Genomic DNA, 18944 nt, shown 5'->3' with positions numbered 1-18944 from the left:
GACTGAATTCCTGTGTAGTTGGTAGAGTTCGTGCGGCGGTTGAATTGCCGGTTCCGCATTTCGAGTGTCTTCTCGATGCTGGTGGCCTCGTGAAGAAACTCTTCTACGCTCTTCGGTGGACTTCGTATCATTGCGCCGAAAAGTTCTTCCTTCACGCCACGCATGAGAAGGCGGACTTTCTTCTCTTCGGGCATATCCGGGTCGGCGTGGCGGAACAGGCGGTTCATTTCTTCCGTGAATATGGCGACGTTCTCGTTAGGTAGCTGCACTCGGGCGTCCAGCATAGCTTCGGCCCTTTCCTTGCGCACGACGCTTATAAAGGTGCGCAGGAAGCCGGTACGGAACAGGTCCCATGTTGTCAATGTCGACTCCCTGTTCTCGAACCACGTTCTGGCGGCGTCTTCTAGGGCGAAGTATACATGCCGCAACTTGTCGTCGTAGTCCCAGTTGTTGAAAGTCGCGATTCGCTCGTACGTCTCCAGCCAGGATTCCGGGTCTTCAGTTGCTGCTCCATGGAAGGTCGGTGGGTCCCGAGGTTGTTGCAGGACAACGGGGGTCGCTGGGGCAGCCATTGGGGTTGTCTTGGCCACGATCTTCTTGGTCTTCTCAGGTAGAAGTCCGTGTTCCGGGGGCAGCTGTTGTAGACGACGGCTTACTCGATGGTCCGTGACTACGTTGGTGCTCTCTTTACGGTCCGGGCTTGGGTCACGGCTTGTCGGGGGCATCCGGTACATGGACCAAAAGCACCTCCACCAGAGATGTCACGTGGTCGTGACGGCAAAGAACACAGTAGCAATACTGTGAAAGGCAAAACTAGCTTTTATTGGGCGAACCTGTGCCCACAAAACAGGCTACACTTAAAGCACAACGAAAGCGGCGAACACAGTCGGCGATCGTCGAAAATCTGATCAGCGGGTCCAGCGCGTCAGCTTTTATACAGCAGTCATCGAATGTTCCAGACTAATCGTTGGGACCCGTGTGCCTTCCACAAAGTTCTACACCATTCGCGTCACGCGATGAAATCAGATAACACAAGGTTCGGGGACAACATACCGCGGATAGAAGCATCGATAACTTTCCAGAAACTTCGGATACATGCAGGCGCGTCCCGCGCTGTACGATAAGATTTGTTAGGCGGCGAAACGTGGTCGCCCGATAAATATAAGTACACTTGTCAATATGCATATTTGTATGCACTGAGATCACTTTTTCTTAACATATTCCATATACTAGTGCTTTGATTTGTACCTTTGATTTGTGTACCCCCTTTTGCTGTGTGTGGCAGCCTTGATTTTGTACCCCACTCCTGCGATTTCTCCTCCCTCTTAGGGTTGCATTGCATATAAATAAAATACTACAATAAAATGTAAAATTGCGTCCGCGATATTTTGACGCCGAGAGGTGGTTCATTAAAATTTTCGGACCCCATCTGCGGAAGTCGCGTCGTGAACATCGTTGCCGCAAATGCAATTTAGGTCGTTTGCGGTTTCGCCGAACATTTATGACCGCCATTTTGCCGGCAAGGTTGGTTAACACTGAAACTTTACATCCTTGGCTTGCGTTCTGCGGCGGCAAAAACTTGATTTTGTATGGCGTGATGTTTCAGAAATCAGGGTAAGTGGAGTCCTGTAGCTGAGAGAAGATTACGGTTGCCATTGGACATTTGGGCCAGATTTCAACGAAGGAATGCAGGTCGTTCGTCGACGTGCTGCAGTATCATACCGGTAATCGGAAGTGGCACACGTGCGAAATGGATATGGAACGTCACACGCATGGCGTCCCCCGCATTAATTGACGCCGATTTACCAATAAGGCTCAAATGCGAGCGCCAAAATGTTTTAATGATATTGATGAGCTACACGCTGAAAAGACCATATAACTTAATTCAGCCGAAAGCGCGGTTTTCCTTCTCAACTACAGCATTTAAAATAATATTTACCTGGTCAGCAAAGTATGCAAACGCGTAAAACTTATATTAAGCATTCTTAATGCACTGTATGGCACAAAATGGATTTCATTTTATTGTCGCAGTCAGAATGCGCCACACCCATTTGAAAAACGCCGACGCTGAAACGGATTCGTTAGACTTGGATTCCAAAGGTCAACGCTATCCAACGCACGATTATGGCTGTGTGGTTGGCACTGAACACACAGATCCCGCTGAATTTGGCGAACTTATTATAAGATAGTGTTTTGGCGCATCTCAATGGTTTGGTGAAAAATGGAGCAGTTCTCCATTCTCCAAAAGAAGGTCGCTGGGCAGATGTATGCGGACGACATAATACTACTAGCAGACAATTCAAGGAAGTTAGAGACATGTGAGTACATATGGAAATGCAGCGACAAATCTAGGCCTCAAGTTTAGCAGAGAGAAATAGGAAATTATGATTTTAATGAAGAAACGATGACACGGTATCAATTCAACAGGTAATCATAATCCCAGTCAAGCAATATAAATACCTGGGTGTGCACATAAACGAAGGAAAGTACTACTCAAGCTTCTAACAAGATCACCTAAAAATGAAAGGTAAGCGGAATGCAGCAGATATGTGACATCACTTTGGGACTAGAATAGGAGGTGGTGCGAGAACTTTGGCAAAATTAAACAAATTAAATTATGGGGTTTTACGTGCCAAAACCACTTTCTGATTACGAGGCACGCCGTAGTGAAGGACTCCAGAAATTTCGACCACCTGGGGATCTTTAATGTGCCCCTAAATCTAAGTACACGGGTGTTTTCGCACTTCGCCCCCATCGAAATGCGGCCGCCATGGCCGGGATTCGATCTCGCGACCTCGTGCTCAGCAGCCCAACACCATAGCCACTGAGCAACCACGGCGGGTAAAATTTGGCAATGTGCAATGGTGCCAGCGCTAACGTTCGAAAATGCAATTCTGTGCTACAAATAGGAAATGTTGTCGAGGTTGGACATTAACCCGAGAGCGGCGGGCTGACTGGCTCTGGAGGCCCACAGTAACACGAGAAACGGGGCAGTGCAAGGTGCCATGGGTTGGGCTTCTTTTGAAGCCAGAGACGCACACAGTAGGATTATTTTCGAAGAGAGGTTAAAGAACCTGTATGAAAATGGCCGGCTGAAGTGCACAAATATATGTACATTAAAAGCGTGGAGACAGAATGAAGGAAGAATTCAAGAAAGTTCGCAATTAAGTAGAGTAACTGAGTGTAAATAGACCAGTAGTTATAGAGTAAGGAAAACAAACGGTAAATTGGATTCAGAGGATGTGAATAAAGAAAGACTATCGAGATTCGCAAGAACTGCGAGAAATAAATGACGAGAGAAAATATGTATGACAACCCAGTCTTTCCGTTGAAGGCTCGATCTGTCTGACTGAGGACAAAAAGATACCGGAGCAAATATGCTGCACAGGATGAGATGCGTGTGCTGCAAAACAATCCTGGAAGCGACTCGACACATCGTAATTGAGTGCCAAGGCATTCACCCAGCTAAACCAGTCGAGAGTATTCACCTTACAGAAGTGTAGGCATTCAAAGATGGGAGCATGAACTGGTCAAAAGTCGAGATAACTGAAAGATCATTAGATTATTGGTAGGTAAAATGCAAGGAAGTGACTGATAGTACAGGAGTCACTGCAAGCGTAGTTAATGGTTCAATAGGGGATAGAGGTTCTAAATACGAAAGATCGAAATCAGATGATTAGGCTTAATAGCGATAAATGTAAAACCTGATTATATTACGCAGGATAGGTGACTATTAGCTCCAGCCCCGTTTCAAAGGGGATGCCAATAAACATCGCCATCATGCCCCAGGATATTCACTGTCAGGACATGGATAGTCAAGGTATGTGTCCAATGCGTCCTGCGGACCTTTGCATGTTCGCGAGAGACATCATGGGGACATGCTGCGTACATTTTAAGGGCGTCCTGGGCTTTTGCGGTGCTTGCTTTATACTGTCCATCACATATGCTGCGCCAATGGGCAGAGCGCCCACGCGTCAACAGATGCATTGCGTGCGCGTGTTATTCATAAACGCATGCGGATGTGCAGTACTATGCTCATTTGTTCAGGCCTTCCGCCAAGCATAAGTGGCTTACTGAATTAAATTCCAAAGTAAATTCCTTCAGAAAATTTGCAAAGTGACATACGCATGAGCCGCACAGATGATAGCTTCGAACTGTAATTACAATAGGCAAGGAAACATAATTATCGTATGAAGTTAAAGAGAAATCTTTTTGCAGGGCACTATTTTGTAAGCCAAAATGGCTCCATGCCTTTGGGGACTGCGTGTGGGATATCCCCCCATGCGTCTGGTGGATGTCCTTTGTTTTTGAAACTGTGCATGGACATTAGGGACATCATTTGGGGGTGCGACGTAAAGCCTTTTTATTGAGCATTGTGGCGACACTAAAAAGAAACTAAAGGATGTAGTACGTGTGGACATGAGGTGGGTTAGTGTGTGTTGCTGAGTGTGACCAGTTTTTCTATCCCCCTTCTACAGTCAGAATTGTCCAGAAAATTTTGCCAGCGAAGCACTGGTATGACTTGGTAACCCAGTTACTCCTTGTTCAAATAAAAGTGTTTAGTTTTCCGTCTGCAAGCAACTCATCTTGTACTTGCTGAAATGTACAATGTAACTGTGATAAAATTTGAAATTGCCGTTTAACGTATTCATGTGTTAAGATAGCTTCATCACATGCTTGCAGTTTTCATAATCAAATTGGTCCATCTAATCTTCCGCTTCCCTCGATAGCATTTTCTTCTTTTGCACCCACAATCTCTTCATTGTATTTAACCAAATACAAAACAAAAATACAGCACCTGATAATTAACTTTATTTAAATATCACTTGCATTGAACTCAAACGTCCACTTGCTTGAATGTGGCTGCACTCATTACAATGAACGAGAAATGAATAGGAGATGCAGTTGAACAATCAAGTTGAACGATAAAAGACATGTTAAAAGTATCGCAATGGCATAACAAGTCCTCGCACAGTATGCACCGCAATAAGAAAGGGGAGTTGCTTACATTTATAAGCACATGCGCACGTAATCACAACACTCAGAATCCCGTAACGTTTATAACTGCCAGTAAATCAACAGCGGTAAACACTAAGATGAACTTCTGTCATAAAAAGCACCACTTGAAATAACCTGCCTGCCTAATATCAAGAAAAGTGAATAATGTGACTGTCAGCAAGAAAATCACAAATCAAGATAGCACTGCCTGCAGGGCTAATAATTCTTCAAATAGACAACAAACATCACAATAATGCATGCTGCAACATATTCAATAGCTAGGCACCGATTACAATTACTGCCACGCCCAGATCTGTGCATTCAATAATCAGCACACTTAGTGCAAAGAGTCCAAATGATGCAAGCTTTCAAACCACAAGTGATTTTCAATAGGCACACAAAAATTTGTGAAGCGTTTAGCTATCTGCTGAATAGTGCATATTTTGAGCTGATGTGTACCTGAAAGCACATAGCCGTAGCTGTGGCGCAACGCCGTACATTGTTTGTGAAACGTGTCATATCATCACCTGCTTATGGCCTAGTAATCGCACTTTTTAGCACAACAACAAACTATAATGAAGTGGTTTATGTCATATAGTGATCTGTATATACATGTGGAAATGAAAAGCACTGTGGAAAAACACAAATACTTTGATACAGCGGTGTTTAAACAAAGAGATCAATTCTTATAAGCAATGCAGTAGAGATTTAGTTGAATAACACATTATTTAAGCCAGAGGACATCAGAAATTGTGATGACATTCTTCTTCTGGAAGTCTTCAAATGGACTTCAAAAAACATTTTTATACATTCTATTTAGAACATATGGTACAATAATCAAATTGAGGCTGGTATACAATCGGGGCACGTGCGCAAGTAAGAATATGACTACTTTGAGTTTCGCGATATTTGCTCCAAAATGTGCTATGGAAAACGCTAGCCTTTCACATCACACACTTTTATCTTGCAATAAGCATTAAGGCTCTAGGAAAGTAAGTGAAGCACCAAAATATTCTGAATTAAGTTTTCAGACAGATAAATCGATACTGGCACCAATAACAGGATACCTAGTAAGTTGGACAAGCCTTGAGTACTCTCTGCTTTCAATGCGGCAACAACCGCATGTTGCCACATGCAACTGTAGCAATAACTTAAATATATGAAATTTTAGGTAATGGTCTCATAGTAATTGCTGCAAGTTTTTCATGCCAAATGGCATGAACAATCTGTCTCTACTGCATTGTCTTTGTGAACTTAAAATTGTAGAAACACTTGTAGAAAAGTGTAGAAACAGTGCTACATGTTGGGCCAGGGGTGGGTGTAACAAGTGAAACACAAGTCAAGGACAGAGTAGCGCAAACTGCATTTGTGCTGCTGAGCTTTTGCAGATGAGCTAGAGGACCTGCGCATAAGTATTAACATTGACTACGTACACTACACCATGCCAGTGGACGGAATCTTCTATTAGTCCTACGTTCAAGTGAAAAAAGCACAGTATCACGTCCGTTAATATGCGTATTGCTTTAGGGGCAGGGCATAACAAGATGGCGTGAATACAGAAATGAAGCATTCACCCGTGACGTCACATATATCTAGACTGATGAGGGTTAATCTTATTTCCTAGGTCCTTGAAGGCACACTGCTGGACCAATAGTAATTTTCTGGTGTAAATATACATGTGCTTATTGCCGGAAATTCCTCTCGCTAAGACAACTTACAATATACGAACAGTATAAAATTCTGAGAAAATCTTACACCCTCACATGCTTAAAATATTTTTTTCCTTTTTTTGTATTGATCCTGCAAAGCAATGAGGAAAGCGTATTATGGTATTTTACACATGACTCACACTATGTACAAAGTGGCAAGGTTTATCTTGACTATGAACTGCAAAAGAAAGCGTCTGACCAAGAATGTTCACGGTCACAGTATATTAGGTTTGTATATACGCTACAACCATGTTGTAAAACCAGAACAAGTTGACCAATTAAGCTTCATATGATAAACAACTTTTGGACCAAAACAAGGCTAGAAGAGATGAAATGGGAAGTGACAAGCTTCTTGTATGCAACATTTCAATAAAACAATAAACAGCATAGACTCACGAACAAGAGGTATATGGCAATGAATTCCTATTGAGCAGTATTAATACACAAATACGAAATAAAGGACAGCATAAAGGACAAATGTTACTGTCCTTTTTTATATCACAGAACACATCAGGTAGAAATACTAAAATAGAAATGGCAACCTAACCAATCTGAGGGCATCCCAGTTGAGTGAAATGTTCATATGAAAATGTAGCTCTGAAAAAAGTGGAAGCACAATGCGAGATTTGTACTTTAGAAGGCAGCACCATATTAAAGTGATTCAAAGGTCACTTATTATGAGAATGGAATGATAAGCTTCGGGCTTAAATAATTTGGATAGATCTGATGATGTTTTTTTTAAATCCAGTTATGTTCCCCTGCCACAATGACTTCACTGGACACTGTGCACCTTTAATATGGCAAGCAATCCGGGCACATATTAGGTATTCGGCTAGGAAGTCACTGAGTGGTTCAAATCAAATAATTAGTGGGAGTGTGCAAATGAGCAGCTCTACAGACAAGGTCAGAGAAAAGACAGTAGCCAGAGACTGCACTGATCATCAGGTTTTCAGCGCTGTCTGTGTCCATTCCCTTAGTTGTCTTCATCACTGCTGGACCACATATTCATCATGAACAACTCTACACCATACGTTCGAGCACAAACAAATGTTCGCGACTAAATAATCAAGGCAGAGTCAGCTGGTACAGTGACGTCGAACCTGAAGACTGGGATCACCGGTGGATCATTGTATTCCAGTACAATGCACCATAAGCACCGCGGAGCCTGTGGGTCCCCCACTGAGCACCTGCAGTTGGTAACCTCATCTTTGTAGTTGCTCTCCTGGGTAACGTTCACAGTGTCACGTCCACCGGTGTAGTCGATAGCTAAATCTTCGCCATAATATACAGCTGCCACCTCCCCCTGGGCATCCTTACTTTCTTCTTCTGCTGATGTGTCCCATTGTAGGGAGACTGGCAATTTTTCTGACACTGCCGTTAACGCAAGGGTGCCGCCTTCCGGTTGGGCAGCATGACAGCTCGTGTTCTGTTCCTGAAAAACAATAAACTTCATAAGCACCTTATAACATTACAAACTATAAAAGTAAGAAATATTTTAACGACGAAGCTCCCAAAGTTGGAAACTAAGTTTGGAATCTCTGTACACTTTCTAGATTATAGGGCCCCTCACCAGACCCCATAGCAAATTTTGGTTATACGCTGGAAGTTGTTACGTGTCCTCTAGGGAGCGTTCTGCCTTAAAAAAGTTTTCAAATCGGCTCATTAGCCGAGATCATAATATTTCAGTGCCGCGAACCCATGATTTCAGAAGGCGAGCTCCACTGCCAAGCAAGACAGTCCCTCCACTCGCCCCGTCTATCGTCTAACCTCCGCAGGCAAAATTCCTTCCCTACGTTCTTCCATACCGGACCTCGAGGATCGCGTGACGCCTATGTCACAGGCCCCGTGTTCATTTTTTTTCTCCTTTTTTTTTTTGACACTGCGCATTTCCGCTGACGGCGTTGCGCGCGAGCTGTTGCGATTGTGTCGTTTCGCGCAGGGCACGATTTTGCGCCCTGTGCACAAGGGCACATGAATAACGGTATAATTCAGCGCTACACGAATACCGAGGCAGAACAAGCGGTTCGCAGAGCATGATCACGCACTGGAACACGGTGGAAAATGGCATAGTTTCGGTACCTGTGCATGTGACTGCACGACCGTGAGAACAAGCAGACGAAACGGAAGTACATCTCTCATGCTTCGGTGCGAAGTAAAACAAAAAAGACGCAGACATTCCGTTTGTGTGTTTTATTATTTCCCTAAACTTCAATTCGTCAATTCAAGCAACACATCACACAAATGACAGATGTTGCCTTGAATAATTCTCGAAGGCACGTGTCACCGCGAGCGACGTCACACTGCGGACACGAGTACGTAGGCGCAATGACGCGAGTACGTCACCGTCCGGCTTGGAGCACGATAGTCGCGAGGGAAAGGGAAACTGAGTTCGGATTGAAATTTCAGACCTTCCCGCGGTGCATAGCGATATAATTCTTTGCAAACACGATTGTAAGCGCGCATTGTATGATCTGACCTTGTCAGCTCAAGATTGCCAGACCTGGTGAGAGGCCCTGTGTCCCCTTGTAGGGAGACTGGCAATTTTTCTGACACTGCCGTTAACGCAAGGGTGCCGCCTTCCGGTTGGGCAGCATGACAGCTCGTGTTCTGTTCCTGAAAAACAATAAACTTCATAAGCACCTTATAACATTACAAACTATAAAAGTAAGAAATATTTTAACGACGAAGCTCCCAAAGTTGGAAACTAAGTTGGGAATCTCTGTACACTTTCTAGATTATAGGGCCCCTCACCAGACCCCATAGCAAATTTTGGTTATACGCTGGAAGTTGTTACGTGTCCTCTAGGGAGCGTTCTGCCTTAAAAAAGTTTTCAAATCGGCTCATTAGCCGAGATCATAATATTTCAGTGCCGCGAACCCATGATTTCAGAAGGCGAGCTCCACTGCCAAGCAAGACAGTCCCTCCACTCGCCCCGTCTATCGTCTAACCTCCGCAAGCAAAATTCCTTCCCTACGTTCTTCCATACCGGACCTCGAGGATCGCGTGACGCCTATGTCACAGGCCCCGTGTTCATTTTTTTTCTCCTGCTTTTTTTTTTTTTTTGACACTGCGCATTTCCGCTGACGGCGTTGCGCGCGAGCTGTTGCGATTGTGTCGTTTCGCGCAGGGCACGATTTTGCGCCCTGTGCACAAGGGCACATGAATAACGGTATAATTCAGCGCTACACGAATACCGAGGCAGAACAAGCGGTTCGCAGAGCATGATCACGCACTGGAACACGGTGGAAAATGGTATAGTTTCGGTACCTGTGCATGTGACTGCACGACCGTGAGAACAAGCAGACGAAACGGAAGTACATCTCTCATGCTTCGGTGCGAAGTAAAACAAAAAAGACGCAGACATTCCGTTTGTGTGTTTTATTATTTCCCTAAACTTCAATTCGTCAATTCAAGCAACACATCACACAAATGACAGATGTTGCCTTGAATAATTCTCGAAGGCACGTGTCACCGCGAGCGACGTCACACTGCGGACACGAGTACGTAGGCGCAAGGACGCGAGTACGTCACCGTCCGGCTTGGAGCGCGATAGTCGCGAGGGAAAGGGAAACTGAGTTCGGATTGAAATTTCAGACCTTCCCGCGGTGCATAGCGATATAATTCTATGCAAACACGATTGTTAGCGCGCATTGTATGATCTGACCTTGTCAGCTCAAGATTGCCAGACCTGGTGAGAGGCCCTTTAAGGACTAAATTAGAGACTTCATTGGTGCCCTAAATTTCCCATGTCTAGAGCATGTGAACGGAATAATCTAGAGTGTATTTCTGGCATGTGCCAAAGGTCTTTATCTCAAAACCGCGAGACGGACAGCATCAAAACCTACTGCTCGAAAAGAAACTATCAAGAGCACTTCCTGTAATTAATTTTTCGCTTCCTAATGTGTAGACAGGATGCCAATCAGGCTTTCTTCAGAACGCCATGCAGCCAGCCGATGGAGATCGTATATCACTGAGACGCCTTTACTCTTAAGCACTGCCACGACAGGGGTGATGCCGCGGAGAAACTTCAGCAATCTTATGCAGTAAAAAATGAAGTAGCAGCGTTAATCTGCCCACCTGAAAGCACACGCTGAAAGCAAGCTGTCTACAGCCAACGGCCTCGAGGTGGCATGAATGCACACTGAGGTTCACCTATATGCTCAGCTAGAAAAAATTCCTCGCAGTGATGAATCACGCACAAGAAGGCATACTCCTTATACAGTGAGCAGTATAAGAAAACCTCACAGAAAATGTATGCAGGCAAAAGTCTATGAAATGCATTCACGTAGCCTTGCTTCTATAAATAAATAAATTACTTCAAGGTGAAAATTCATGAATACATACCCATACATACGCAGTACTTTCGTAATAACACTGCATTCACTTTGCTGTACATATATATATACATATATATATATATATATATATATATATATATATATATATATATATATATATTTATATATATATATATATTTCATTTCGGTATATATTTAATATGCCAAAATGGTTGCTTGCTGGGCTAGTTGGTTCATTGCTACTTATACAACAACGTGAAAAAAGAAGGAACAGACCACGATAGAGACCATAGTGGAAAGAGCGCTGACTTCTGTTTATTCTACTGACGATGCTAGGCATATGTTCACCAACGAAGTGCCAGTAGGAAATAGAAAGAAAGGGAGAAAGGAAAAGAAAAAGAACAATCAGCATGAGTGGCACAAGCTCCTAATCACCAACCATCTAAGAACCTTAGCTCTTCCTTGGTCAATCTAAGTGATGGCTCGCTTAACACCCCTCTCCGGCACGAGCAATCTTGACCCCTTTGATAATCTCTCCGACGCACTGATCCTTGCATCGAGAGGCGATCCCGCATTTTTTTTTTGTTATTCACGCACGCATGCTTGGCCCGACGCCGCCTAAAGTTATCATCACATTTACGGTAGTGTAAGCTAATCTTACCTTGATTACCGTCAATTATATTCTTGTTGTGCTCTTTTAGTCCGGTGTTTATGCATCTGCCAGTCTGTCCAATGTATTCCCGCCCGCAAGACAATGGCACGCAATAAACGACACCACCATTGCAAGAGACAATATTTTCGCTGCTGAACCGTGGATGATCTTTTTGTCTTCGCTATTGCACGCATTTGTTTTCTTGCAAAGGACTGAAAGTTTTAACAGAACCGAAAATACAACATCAACGCCTACGCGTTTTCCAATCTTCAGGTTCTGGGTAAGCCTGGTGGACATACGGAATAACGGCTATTTTCTTGCGCGCAACCGAACCTGCCACATCTTTCTTCGCTGACATCCGGACTGTTTTCATTTCTTGCAACAGGCCCTCGGCCACGGAGACCACAAAGGGTTTCGGGTATCCGAGTCGGACGGCCGTCTATGTTGAAGTGCGAGGCTTTCTTGGAGCATATGGTCACAAGATTTTGCTAGAGCATTAGTCAAGCAATACTTAACAACGCTACGCGTTCTTTTCACTCGGTCTCTATCGTTGTTCCTTTCTTATTTTCTCACTCTGCTTATCCCCTGAATATTAAATTAAATTATGGGGTTTTACGTGCCAAAACAACTTTCTGATTATGAGGCACGCCGTAGTGGAGGACTCCGGAAATTTCGACCACCTGGGGTTCTTTAACGTGCACCTAAATCTAAGTACACGGGTGTTTTCGCATTTCGCCCCCCATCGAAATGCGGCCGCCGTGGCCGGGATTCGATCCCGCGACCTCGTGCTCAGTAGTTTAACACCATAGCCACTGAGCAACCACGGCGCCTGGTCAATCCCCTGAATATCCATTCAGGGGATTGACCTGGAATGGGCTCATATGCTGTGGCCCGAGAATGCGGGTAGGATAAACATCTTCAAATTTAAAGAAGCCGTTGAACATTATGTGCTACTCAGAGGTCTGTGCATTGAAGTCACCTCTGAGGCAGATTATACAGGGTGTCCCAAATATCATGCACTAAGATTTAAGATATGCAAATGCCACATAGCTGCACAGAGCCAAGGTGTTGTTGTTTGCCGTCGTTTGGAGACACTCAGATTATGCTTTGTATGCTGCCTAACTATATAATTAGTCTAATTAATCAATGAACTTCTTAAACATTTGATGAAAAATGTCAATGATAAAATTGTAGAGCTACATGAAAAACTCCCGATACATCTTTCTGTTGCTCAATATGTGCTACACAATAGCGTTTCCCGAGCGTGAAAGAAGTCCGCGAATACACGCGAAATTGCCGCGCGACTTGCCGGTCGAGGCACTTTGCGTGTATTCGCGGACTTCTTTCACGCTCAGAAAAACAGTTATGTAGCATGTATTGAGCAACAGAAAGCTATATCGGGTGTTATTCGTGTTGCTCTACGATATTCTGGCTGACACCTTTTACCTGTGGCGACGAGCGACCACGTAGACCGGTAAAGTCTCGGGCTCTCGCAGGAGAGGAAGAACCGACACTCGATCCCTTAGCGTAGCATTCTTTTAAAAAATCTCTTTCGGAACACTAGCCCGTGCCGGAGCGTGCCAGCCGTTCGAGTCTCGTGTAGACGCGAGCGTCTACGTCATCTCTCGTGCGACGCCGATGCTGCTGCCGCTACAAAGAGCCCCCCCCCCCCCCCCCCCCCCCTAGGGAGGAGGAAAGTTCGACGAACGACGAATAGTCCACGTGTCGCGGCGTGTCTTGGCGTTGGTCTTAGGTGTCACATGCAAAAGCGGCGGCGAAGGATGCAGCAGGGTCGCGTCGCATGCTGGTGGAGCTGATGGCGCGGGTGCTTCGATGTAGGCGGGTTTGAGACGTTCCAGGGCAATTGTGTCTGATCGGCCGTTGACATTCACAACAAACGTCGTCGGACGACGCTCTACAACACAATATGGCCCGGAGTAGTGTGGTTGCAAAGGCTTCCGCACGGCACAGTTACGCACGAAAACGTGGGTAAGCAGAGGTGAGTGCGGGAGAAACCTGCGGGGACCTTGCTTCTTGTGAACGTGTAGGCACGGGGCGTATCTGGCTGAAGAAGGCTTGCAGTTCGGCGACGTATTCGGCAGGTGATGGCATAGGCGTTTTGGGGGTGGCGACAAAAAAATCGCACGGAAGGCGTAGGTGAGTGCCGTAAACTAGTTCAGCACAAGAGCAACCTAGCTCGCTCTTGAGTGCGGCTCTGATGCCAAGTAAGACGAGGAACAAATGCAGGACCCACTTCTCCAGCGATTCATGTGCCATAAGGGAGGCCTTGAGATGCCGGTGAATACGTTCAACTAGTCCATTGGACTGCGAGTGGTAAGCAGTTGTGCGAAAACGTGTCGTTCCGAGTAGTTTGAGTAGCTCGTTGAAGAGTGCTGAGTCAAACTCCCGACCACGATCTGTGATTATTGTGGATGGGCTACCGAACCTTGCGATCCACGTAGACACAAAAGCTGCAGCAACAGTGGGCGCTGACATGTCAGATAGGTGTCAGATATAGCTGTAGCTTCTGGCCACCGTGTATAACGGTCGATGCATGTCAGTATGCTGCAGTAACCTTTCGAAAGTGGGAGAGGGCCGACGAAGTCCAGGTGTACGGTGTCAAAACGAGCATCCGATGGAAGAAAAGACTTGGCAGGCGGAATGGGGTGACGCTGGATCTTAGAGCGTTGACACGACAAACACCAGCGAACACAATCGCGAACTTACGCGTTTAGCCGAGGCCTAACGAAACGACTGTAAAAAAGCTTCTGTGTCGGGCGTATGCCAGGGTGCGACAGGATGTGCACGGTTTCGAATAGACGTCTTCGGAGGGATGCCGGAATGTATGGCCTAGGTTTGTCGGTAGAAGTGTCGCAGACGACGGACGTACCATCTGGGGTCACAACGGCGTCTTCCAATTTGAGGGACGTTGACGAATGCCGGAGTGTACGAAGTTCAGTGTCGTCACGCTGTTGACTGGCGAGTAAGTCGTCCTCGATGATGAAAGGTTCCGATGTCAACGTGGAAACGACATTGACACGACTCAGAACGTCAGCTGGAACGTTGTTGGTGCCCTTGATGTGGCGGAACGTTGTTGTAAACTCGGAGATGTAGGAAAGGTGTCGAATCTCGCGGGGCGAGTAACAGGACGCCGAGCGATTCGTTACGTGCACAAGGGGCTTGTGGTCAGTCAAGACAGTGAATGCACGGCCTTCGAGGAAATGGCTAAAATGCTTGATAGCCAGGTAAACAGCGAGTAATTCACGGCCGAACACGCTGTAGCGGGACTGCGCAGGCTTCAGTTTCTTGGAGAAAAAAGCGAGTGGATGCCACGCATTGTCGATGAATTGCTGCAGAACGGCACCAACGGCGGTGTTTGAAGCGTCGGTCATGATGGCAGTGGGTGCGTCTGGCTTGGGGTGACTAAGAAGGTGTCTAAAGCGTCGGTGGCCTCTTCAGTCCACTGAAGCACTTGTTTGCGTTTGTTTACCAGGAGAGCGTCTAGCGTAGCCATAAGTCGTGCGCACTCGGGAATGAATCGGCGGTATGAATTTGACGAATCCGAGAAATTGGCGAAGCTTGGTGAGTGTGGTCGGTCGGGAAAGGTTTTCGGTGACGCGAATCTTGGACGGCAGAGGTCAAATGCCGTTGGCGTCGACGATATGACCGAGGCCCTCGAGTTCGGGTTGACCGAATTCACTCTTGGCGGCGTTGATGACAATTCATTTACTGGCAAGGCGTGAAAACAACAACCGCAAGTGGTGAAGATGTTCATCTGCCGAAGAGCTTGCGACGAGAAGGTCGTCAATGTATGCAGAAACGAAAGGCAAACCTCCAGTGACGGAATCGATGAAACGCTGAAAGGATTGGCCCGCGTTCCGTAAACCGAAAGGCATGCGGAAAAATTCGAAAAGACCGAAGGGTGTGGTGATGGCGGTCTTGGGAATGTCTTCTTCAGCGACCGGTAGTTGATGGTAGGCGCGAACGAGATCGATCTTAGAAAAGATCGTCGCACCGTGCAACGCTACCGTGAAGTCCTGAATGTTCGGTAGAGGGAAGCGAACAGGAACTGTGACGTTGTTTAGCGCCCGGTAATCGCCGCATGGGCGCCAATCTCCCGTCTTCTTAGGCACCATGTGAAGTGGTGATGCCCATTTACTGGAGGAAGGGCGGATGATGCCAAGTTGCAGCATGTGTTCGAACTCCGCGCGAGCGACCTTGAGTTTCTCCGGGGACAAACGCCGGGGTCGGAAATAGACCGGTGGGCCGGAGGTGACGATGTGATGGCACACGTCCTGTTGCACCGGTTGCGTCCAGTCCGGCAGGCACGTCAAAGTGGGAAACTCGCGTAGGAGCGCGGCGAAAGGTTCGTCCAACATGGCAGAAATAGGCCCTATGGGCGATGTGCCTGATGATGGGACGCCGGGAACAGATAGCTGGGTCACGGAGTCAATGAGACGGCGTCGTTGGATGTCCACAAGGAGTCCGTAGTTATGCAAGAAGTCTGCTCCAATGACTGCACGACGGACGTCTGCAACCAGGAAAATCTAGCGGAATGCTCGTCGAAGGCCAAGGTTTAGCACGACGGAGCGTGACGAGAAAACTGGAATCCTGGTGCCATTGACGGCTTGCAAAAACGACACAGGTGTCGTTTTTCGGTCGGAGTGCTGGGCGGGGAGAATGCTGACGTCAACACCTGTGTCGACTAAGAATCGTTGTTCCGTAACTCTGTCCGTCACGTACAAAAGGCGACTTGTGTGTTGGGCCGGACCACTCGTAGCCGTTAGAGGTCGACCGGCCTGTTTCCCTGCCAAGCGCAGGGACGCCGACAGTGACGAGCGTCGTTTCCAAAACGGCGGTGGTAGTAGCAAACGCCAGGCGTTGTAGTTGAGGTTTCATTGTGGGTGCCCGTGCGTCTTGATCTGCTGGAACTACGGCTGCGTGGGCGACGAGATGTGCGGCGATGTTCCGCTCCACGGATGATGCGTTCCAGGCGCTCACACAAGGAGTCGAGCGGAGATTGCACTGCGGAAGAGCAGGGAAGAGTTTGCAGAGCGGTTGTATTGTCACCCAGAGACGGTGCCGTGGCTGCGATGGTTGGGGTGGCTACTTCCATGACTTTGTCGGCCGAAGCGGCAAGTCCGGTAAGGTCCATGGTAGAGGCTGTCGCCAGGACCATCTCCAGGTTAGCCGGGAGTCGTTGCAAAAACAATTCGCGGAACAGCGTGTCGTCGATGGATCTCGCGTTGTTTCCGAGCAGCTGGCTCATTCGGCGAAGAAGTTGACTAGGGCGCCGGTCGCCGAGTTCTTCAGCGGACAGAAGCTGCTGGATGCGAGAACGTTGTGAAGCTGCTGTGCGCTGTAGCAGTGCTGCCTTAAGATCGTCATAGGCGGCGGCAGACAATGGGGAGTTCAACAAATCTGCTACCTCGTCAATGGAGGCGGGTGAGAGCGCTGCGACGGCGTAATGGAACTTCGAGGCTTGAGAGCGGATACCACCGACTTGAAATTGCGCTTCGGCCTGAAGAAACCACGCCGAAGGATGCTGGTCCCTGTACTGTGGGAGGCGCACAGCGATGGCGGCACAGGAGGGCTCACCGCGTTCCTCGGAAGGGTTCTGGCCTTGAGCTCTCGTAGCGTTGGTCTGGTCCATGGTCGTCTCTACTACAGGAGCGTATGGCAGTATCACGTCCGCGTCACCAAACTGTTTCGACGAGCGACCACGTAGACCGGTAAAGTCTCGAGTTCTCGCAGGAGAGGAAGAACCGACACTCGATCTCATAGCGTAGCATTCTTTTAAACAATCTCTTTCGGAACGCTAGCCCGTGCCGGAGCGTGCCAGCCGCTCGAGCCTCGTGTAGACGCAACACCTAATTATATTTAAGTTCATTAATAAAAATTAATTGCGTAATCAGGTGTGATGCAAAAATAATCTGAATATGTCCAAGCGGCGGCAAACATCACTTTTGTTCCGCTCAACAACATAGCAGCTGCATATTTTAAAATCTTTGTGCATGATAGTTGGGACGTCCGGTATGTGCAAGTTTTATACCATAACTTAGCGTTTGATTTGACACAATAAAGCCGCACTTACTGACACTACTTTGAAGGGCATAATTTATTGTTTGCTTATATAGAACAAAAATGCATTGTCTGAGACAACTAAGGAGGTGAGCATGCACAGAGCGTTTGCTTTAACTGTAGCAAAATTTTAAGATTGACCGCTATAAATAGTGGTCACTTTATCGTTATTATTTGGGTGTCCAGATTGGCAGCTTAATGAGTAAGTTGTGCAGTTACGTAAATAGTTAAACTGGGAAAGACCCAAATGGGAAAGACGGACGGCGACTGCAATGGCACCTTGAAGTTGCGGTACCAACTCGATTTGAGGTCATACATTTCGAAGGCGCCTACTCGGGCCCAGGCAACCTTTCATTCACAAAAATGGACAACATTGTATTCTAGAAGTGTTAAAGACTGAGGTTAGCACGTTTTGGGCACATTTACTGAGCCACAGAAAGTGAATTAAACAAAATTGCTTTGAAGTACGTGATGACAGATTAACGTACCGGCACTGGGGTTTTGGAGAAAAATTTAAAAGAAAAATAGAACTCTGATCGAATTTTTTTTTCTTTTGTAATTAATAAATCAATCATGACTGGGAAATTAACTGACACAATTTCAATAGCGTCTAAAATGATTTGCAGTTCCTCTTTAGTGTCCACTTGAAGGGACACTTTGCTTGGTTTAATTGCCTCATGTGTCTTCAGCTAATTAGCCCCGAAGAATCGCTCGCCCTGTACCATTACTGAACTATAAACGGAAAGCAGGGCGAGAAAACATAAGAACATTCCAATCTGCTCTTATTCCAAATCCGCCATTAGCCCTCCATTACAGGCCAAATGCATCCTTGTCAAAGCAATGCAGCCTTGTCATAGAATGACCTAGTTCGAAGCCCTAATGCTGGTCACATCCTTCACTTTTTGAGATGTAGCTGATAAAATAAATTCCGAAAATCCTTAAGCTTATTACATTATATTACATTATACATTACATTACATTATACATACATTACATTATACATACATTACATTATACATACATTACATTATTATATTACATGGCTTTCATTTAGGTTTCAATATATACCTCAGCACACTCGATAACAGGGTAAACGTGTGCCTAAGAATTGCAGCAATGACACCTATACCAGACCAAAAGAATTCTTTTCACCTACCACCTTCTACATGAAAACCTCGTTTCATATGAATCATCACATAGCCTAAT

The 18944-nt window shown here is 46.3% G+C and overlaps 1 protein-coding gene across 1 annotated transcript; it reads right to left on the bottom strand.

The window, feature by feature from the left end:
* Window positions 1-16440: 16440 nt before the first annotated feature.
* LOC126540190 (uncharacterized) lies at window positions 16441-17310 on the bottom strand. The gene has a single exon (XM_050186978.2). It carries the CDS (start codon window positions 17308-17310, stop codon window positions 16441-16443), a length of 870 nt encoding a protein of 289 aa, XP_050042935.2.
* Window positions 17311-18944: the final 1634 nt, after the last annotated feature.

This window comes from Dermacentor andersoni, chromosome 2 (assembly GCF_023375885.2).
Source record: "Dermacentor andersoni chromosome 2, qqDerAnde1_hic_scaffold, whole genome shotgun sequence".
In the NCBI taxonomy this organism is placed as follows: domain Eukaryota; kingdom Metazoa; phylum Arthropoda; class Arachnida; order Ixodida; family Ixodidae; genus Dermacentor; species Dermacentor andersoni.
Note: the sequence above shows the minus strand (reverse complement) of the source record. Positions and strands in the feature narration are given on the sequence as shown.